The following is a 7,080-nucleotide window of genomic DNA, read 5'->3' on the forward strand; positions in this document are numbered from 1 at the left end:
ACCATTTCACAACATCACCATATTATGTTAAAGACCAAACCGATCAAATGTATTTCACGTAAACATCTTTAAGAAAAACTCAACGATCCCCACTACTTACGCTACTTAAAATATTTTAAAAAAACGACCGCCCCGAAATATTGCTGTCTCTGTCTATCACCTTATGTTTCAATATAAAAAGCATGCTAACTCCGTCCCTTTCTAAAGCTCTCTCGTTAAGCAGGCGGGTAATCCATCACCTAAACTTTATTCGTTTGAGGATCGCTTTGCGGTCTGAACGCGTTGTGGAACTTTTTAAAATTTAATGTGTCTAACGCTAAAATGGAGTCGAAATTAAATAAATTTAAAGATTCCCTCAGCTTACAAGACTGTGAGAAAACATCGCTGAATTTAACAACACCGTTCTCAATAAACGACATATTGACAAAAGAAAACGAATCGAAGTGTTTTGAAAATGGAATGTTCCCGGAATTCGGCGGGAAAATTAACTTTTTGAATAAACCAACGCAAGATGGCTACAAGAAGGAGGTTTTGGATAAAAGTATGAAATATTACGACGATTGTAATTTTCGTGATTATTCGGACGACGGTGCTTTGGATATGTCCAGGAAAAACAATTTTCCAGTCACAGAATTGTCGGGTAAGCTTTAATTGTATAATTATTACGAACATATGATATTGTATTTTTTTTGTATTACCATTATTCAAAAAAAATATCTTCATTGTGGTAGAGTTATTGCCTTACATTATTTTATTGTATTTTTAATTATACGTATACATATTATTAATTTTATTATGTTAAATTTTAAATGTTCTTACTGAGTCTATATGAAATAGGCAAAGGTGCTCTATATCTGTTTATTTCTTGCTATCCTATATTTTAATTCATTTTGACTGTTGAATACCCGCTACTACTAGCACTTTTTCGTAAAAATGGATAATGGTAGAGATTTTATTTTTAAAGTCATGCTATAAATTATTTTTTTATTTTAATTGCAGCTATTTATTTGTTCATTTATCAAATAAACCAACTGTATGTAGGTGTTGTTTAAATAATTATAATTTAGTATGTTTCAATATTTAAAATACACTCTAAACATATTTTGATAGAGTTGGCATATTCATTTTATTATCACTCTTTCATGCGTTTCGCAATGTAACCGGAAAGAGATTGGTTATTTATTATACCTAAGTAAAATTTCGACTTATGAAATTTGGATTCATCACCGTGTACCTACTACCTATACCTAACAAAATCTTAAGAAGCTTTACCTCAGTATTTATTTAATTCTAACTAATATACAATATTTATATTAGTGGGTACAAATTAAGAATATAATTTTATTATTATGTTCAAACTTTCAGACTAGTAGGTAGTGCTCGTAATTGCGTGTTGATTTGCGAAACTCAACGCCGCGCATTGCCCTAGTTACTAAAGCGAAGAAATTATAATATTAAATATTTTACTTAATTTCCTGTACGCGGCCTTTAAATTATCAACTAAATGTGTTTTAATGCCTTCTTTAGGGATGAATTTCAATTCAATTATGACGCCATTATGGCTTTTTGGGGTAGTTTTTAATACTATGGTCGGAAAGGAATTTCGTTATCAATTCAAGGAAATGATAATAGATATTTCTAAAAGGTCTATCTTCTCTGTAACATAAAGAAGAAGCGTCAAAGGTCAAAAATAGTATCTATATAGGTGTTTAGAAAAGAATGTGTGATATTTTTTCAAAATATTTTCCTGCACCTAATCAATCTTTTTATATTTAAAAGGTGGAGTCAAAATATCAAAATTTTAAATCAAAATACATTTTTTATTGACAAATAGCAGTACATCAAATTAATACCTATTTATAACCACTAAACATTAATAAAAAAAAGCTCATTCTAATACAAAAGGCCATTCCACATTTAGACCAACAAAAGATAAGTAACACTACATCGGTGTCACCCCGCGACGTCACGCGCTCATCCCTCATTACATTAAGTGACGCTTAAAGCTCTAGACCCTAGCTTCAGTTCAATCAAGTAATTAGAGGCCACGTGCCTGTATGGATGAATTAACTTTGGATTTTATTATGGCCATTGTTTAAATATTGATTTTTACTATCGTAGAATGGTATATTTGAATTATTTATTTTGTATAAATGGTGGATTTTTTATTTAAAAAATTAAGTTAATTTTAATATAGGTTATTTCCGTTTGCTTACTTAAAATAATAATGATAATCATTATTTAGCTTTCCTTACAAGATTATTTTGTCGCACTTTTTCATAAAGAGTATTTAAAATTCCATTTAGTAGGTAGGTACTATAGTGGTGTATTTTTTAAAATTAATTTATTAAAGTTTTATTATAAAACTGACGGACTGGAGAAGATAAACATATTTGTTTGACAATAATGAGCTTTTTACGTACTTACATGATACAAAGTTTGTGAAGTGATAATAATTATATAACAATAACATGTTTTATAAGAAAAATCAATATTTTTTAAATTTAATAATCGTTCATAATATTTTTTTTTTCTTCAAAATAGAATTCATCAAAATTATCAATAGCGTTATGACATTTTCAATATATTTTCAATATGAAATTAAACCATTCCATTATCTATAAATTTCACATAAATTTGAAATTCCTTTGTAATCTTTTGTAAAATAATACAGTAATCTAATTTCCAACAAAAGGCTAACATCACGCAAAAATACTGTTAGATGTATTCAACTTATCCTAATGATCGGCGACAATTTGCGTAATGGATCCATTGTGGAAGCTCCTTTATAGACGGATGGCGTGACGCGTTATATATTCAAATTAATATGATGGTAATACGTTTTTTTAGCTTTACGCCTCCGCACATAGTAGAGTAGGTACAGGGAACCTGGGAACCTAGTGAAAGCCATTCACTTCCCATTAAGACTGATTCCCATGGCATTTAGCGAAAACAATACTTTTTAGTAAACTTATAAAGGAATTACCATAGCGGGATTTCAACCTGTGCGTCTTGGAATAAAAAAGTTATTATACTTTTTTAACAACTTGTAAAGGCTCTTTTGTGATGTAAACATGTTTGTATGTGTAATATTTTATATTGCTAAAGAAAATGTAATTAAAATAGCGCAGTGGGCTCTGAATATTTTGAGAGTTTATAATTAATAAACTTCCGACTTCAAAGGTTTTCTTTTAAATATATTTTTATTTTTTAACAAGCATTCTTATAAAAACAACGCAGTTTTAATTACCATTTTATTTTAGTATATCATAACTTGAGGCCGGTCATGGCGCAGTACAAGCGTATAACTGTAAACGTCAAAGGTTGTGGGTTCCATTCCCACCCTAAGAAACGATATTTTTTTTTTTTTTTTTTAATTTCTTCGCTCTGTTGTCGAGGCAAAAGCTCGGCGTTGCATTCCGCCACTCAATAAACAAAGGGCACTCTGCCTACCTACTACATATTTACAATTTTATTTTAGTACATCACATAGAAAAAATTAAACCTACTGTGTTGTATTTATAATAACATCCATATATATTTAGAACATTATTTAAGTATTTTAAGAACTAAGCTATATATAAGTCACTACGTTCTCCTTTTACTATTGTTCAGAATTATTATGTAGTGGAAAGAGAAAAACGACCCTAATAAAAACCGACATTCATAATAATCATATAAATTTGTTACAGATGACTACGACTCGCGATCATCAAACACCGGTTCACCAGTACGACGAAGCAACTCCTCTCCGAACTCAGAATTAAGCTATAAACCTTTTAACTTGCATTACGACAGAAAATGCGCAACCCCACCCCCAGACCGAACTATGAACTACACACCCATAGAATACTCACAGACTAATGGTAGAAAGAAGAGATCGAGGGCTGCCTTCTCACACGCACAAGTATACGAGCTGGAAAGACGTTTCAGCCAACAAAGATACCTTTCAGGTCCCGAACGAGCTGATTTAGCTGTCAGTTTAAAATTAACAGAAACTCAGGTGAAAATATGGTTCCAAAATCGTCGCTATAAAACTAAACGGAAGCAGCTGCAAATGCAAGAAAGTGGTATGTTGGCGGCTGCTGCGGCGAATGCGAGGAAAGTCGCGGTGAAAGTTTTAGTGAATAATAATGGACCTAGTCTTCCAGATTTCAAGTATCAGGCCATGGGTAAAACAATGAATCCTTTTGCACCGAACATTCTGGAAGGATCTCCGATTCTGAAACATTTTGCTGGTGTATATGGGGTGGATTTTGCCAAGAATCCTGAATATAAGACGCTGTTACAAGAATCGTATAACCAAGCTATGTTGCAAAGTTTATATGGACCTCATTTAGGGGTAAATTACCCTAATATACCCCTACCGTATATGTATTATCCTGGTCATACCTTCGGAGTACCAGTACCGTGTGAAGTAGATAGAAGTCATGGAGAAAGTAGTGAAAATGTTAGAGAAATCGGTGAAAGCTCTATAAAGAAGGACAAATCAGATAAACCAAAGCATATCGATATAAACGAAAACAGTAATGAAAGTATGGCTAGCAATATTGAAATAGAAAATTAAGGAACGAATATGAATAAAAAATCGACAAAAATTAAATAAATGAAGTAGAAAATGTTGTGAATTGGATAAATAAGTGTGGGGGGCTAGGGATTTGTAGATGTGTAGATAAAAAAATGTTTTAGAAACTTCTTTTTAAGACAATTTTGAATTCAAAGCCGAAAGCGACAATTTCTTATATAAAAAAGTGTTTTTCTCAGTGAAATTCAATTTAAGTTTGAATAAAACCAAAGCTGTACGTTACCAAAGATCAAATAAACCAAAGATATTTCAAGTTTTACCAATCGTTTATTAATTGTTAATTTTAATATTAATTTTAGTGTGTAAATATGTTTCGTTGTTCTAAGATGTTTGTAGTTGGCACGTTTGTAAATAGTACAAAAAAAATTCGAAGTTTAATAAAGGTGCAATACCGTTGATATTTCTTTGTTTCATTTTAGTGACTTTCGTTTTCTTTATAATATTATTCATCAAATTCTAATTGAGTCCACTTTCAACTTCCCTATAAATTCAATATTTGCTGTGTACAATTTCATTCTATAATTAAAAAAAAAAGTTCGACACAGATAAAGGTTTTACCTTTATCTGTGTTCACAAACTTAAACTTACAACACAAAAGGTAGGTAGAGAGTAATGTTTTAATTAATTCAAAGTGAAGATAATAAAAAAAAAGAAGTAAACTATTGAAAATTTAATAAATAAATTTAATAAATAAATATATAAAAAATGAGTGTTAATTTGTGTACGTTAACTGACGCACGATATCCATAATACCTCCTACTATTTACCTATAGCATGGTCTAATAGTAGAGTAATTAATACATTTTTGTCACTGAAACATTAATAGGGACCTACCGTACAATTATATACCGAGTGGACAAGCCAGAAGCCAGTCCAAACAGGACAAGGTGTGGGTTCGATGCCTACTCTGGGAAATGAAATATTTGATATTTCCATTTCTTCGCTGTGGTATCGAGGCAAAGCGCGGCGTTAAGTTCCGCCACTTAACACGCAATGCCTCCAGAATTCGGCGGAAAGGAGGCAATGGAAGTGTCGCCTACTCTGCTTCATGCGGGATACTATGGGGATAATTGATTATCATTTATAATATTCACATAAGGAAAAATGTCTTTCTTCAAGGTATAAACATATTGTAATTTAATAATTAAGATAAATATTTTTAGAATTCGACGTCTCCGAAGTAAACGTTGTAGGTAAAACAATAATTTTAATATTGTTTATTGGATACAAACAATATAAACATGTTATTTTTCGCTTCACGCTATAGGTATCCCGCATGTAGCAGGATAGGAAGAGGGAACCTAGTGTTAAGATACGCCGTTATAAAAATGTCTTTTACTTTTAATCTTAAAATCTTTTAAAAAGTTTATATGTAATTCAAATAAACTTTAACTGTATTTTCATAAAATTGGACACAAATCTAAGAACTCGAATAAGAAGTTGGTGCTTTTTAAATAAATTAAACTTTGCACCCTCAGAGACGTAAGAGTCGATCAGTAATTTGCGACCTCGGTCCGGGAAAGTGAAGAATGCTCGCGAAATCACCGCCTTGCAAATTGCATGTGCGGGCTGTTGGCGACTGTGGAAGCAGCTTTTATAGCAGGAATTACTTTTTTTTCAAAATTACATCCATATCGAAAATAAAAAAATCACAATGTCACATCATATAGATGAAAAATAATATTTATTTTAATAACTCAATATACTTATACAGGGGGTGGAAGAGGCAGCGCTTCTTTTACTGAAACTGCATATAGGGTAAAATATTTCAAACCCAGAATAAAAAAAAATAATCAAGGTACCTCAACGGTTTGGAAGTAGGATTTTTTTTACATTTCACGATTTTTATCCATACCTGTATTTCGTGTCACGCACACATACGTATGCGACGTTGCCGCTTTGACAGGTAAGTGTGTGCGTGCCTATGTTATACTTTACAAATGGCGTTTTATTTTAAAACGATAATTTTATTATTTATTTTGTTTGAAAAAAAAACTTTTTCATTTTTGAGAATAATTTTTTTTCCGAATTATATTAGGCTTTTATAGAGTAGTTAAAACTGTGGTTTCATTTAAAGTGGCGCTGACAATTCCACCCTGTATATTAAAAATGATTTTGAAAAAATACCTTATATACCGTTATCGGTGACTTTTTTTAATGGATTTGAATAATTTACTAATATTAATTTATCCAATCTGTAGATATATATTATCAAGTAATGATACAGGGTTCAATTCCGCTATTCAATGTCTCTAAGGATTAAAGAATGAAACTAAACGAAGATTACGAATGAAATTAAGATAAAAATCAATAATAACATGTTTTTAAGTTACTGAGAAAATACAAAATAAATTAAATTAAATCAGCTTCACACTGTATCCCGCACACAGGGGGGTAGGCAGATGGAACCTAGTGTTAAGACAATCCGTTTCCTAATTTCTGCCGAATTCTGGAGGCATTGCGTGTTGAGTGGTATAACTCAACGCCGAGAAGAA

At 31.4% G+C, this 7,080-nt stretch overlaps 1 protein-coding gene across 1 annotated transcript; it reads left to right on the plus strand.

The window, feature by feature from the left end:
• The first annotated feature begins 264 nt into the window (after positions 1 to 264).
• LOC146528373 (uncharacterized) lies at positions 265 to 4,976 on the plus strand. Its single transcript, XM_085203244.1, has 2 exons — positions 265 to 640; positions 3,693 to 4,976. The coding sequence occupies exons 1-2, from the start codon at positions 322 to 324 to the stop codon at positions 4,565 to 4,567; spliced, it is 1,194 nt and encodes a 397-aa protein (XP_085059370.1). The 5' UTR covers positions 265 to 321; the 3' UTR covers positions 4,568 to 4,976.
• The last annotated feature ends 2,104 nt before the right edge of the window (positions 4,977 to 7,080 follow it).

This window comes from Heliconius melpomene, chromosome 19 (genome assembly GCF_056956725.1).
Source record: "Heliconius melpomene rosina isolate 202511_hmr_F chromosome 19, ASM5695672v1, whole genome shotgun sequence".
In the NCBI taxonomy this organism is placed as follows: domain Eukaryota; kingdom Metazoa; phylum Arthropoda; class Insecta; order Lepidoptera; family Nymphalidae; genus Heliconius; species Heliconius melpomene.

What these genes read in the sequence shown, in the direction of transcription:
- LOC146528373 (XM_085203244.1), top strand. Translation starts at nt 322, where the DNA reads ATGGAGTCGAAATTAAATAAATTTAAAGATTCCCTCAGCTTACAAGAC. An exon ending in TCCAGTCACAGAATTGTCGG is followed by an intron (nt 641 to 3,692) that starts GTAAGCTTTAAT and finishes AATTTGTTACAG; the next exon opens with ATGACTACGACTCGCGATCA.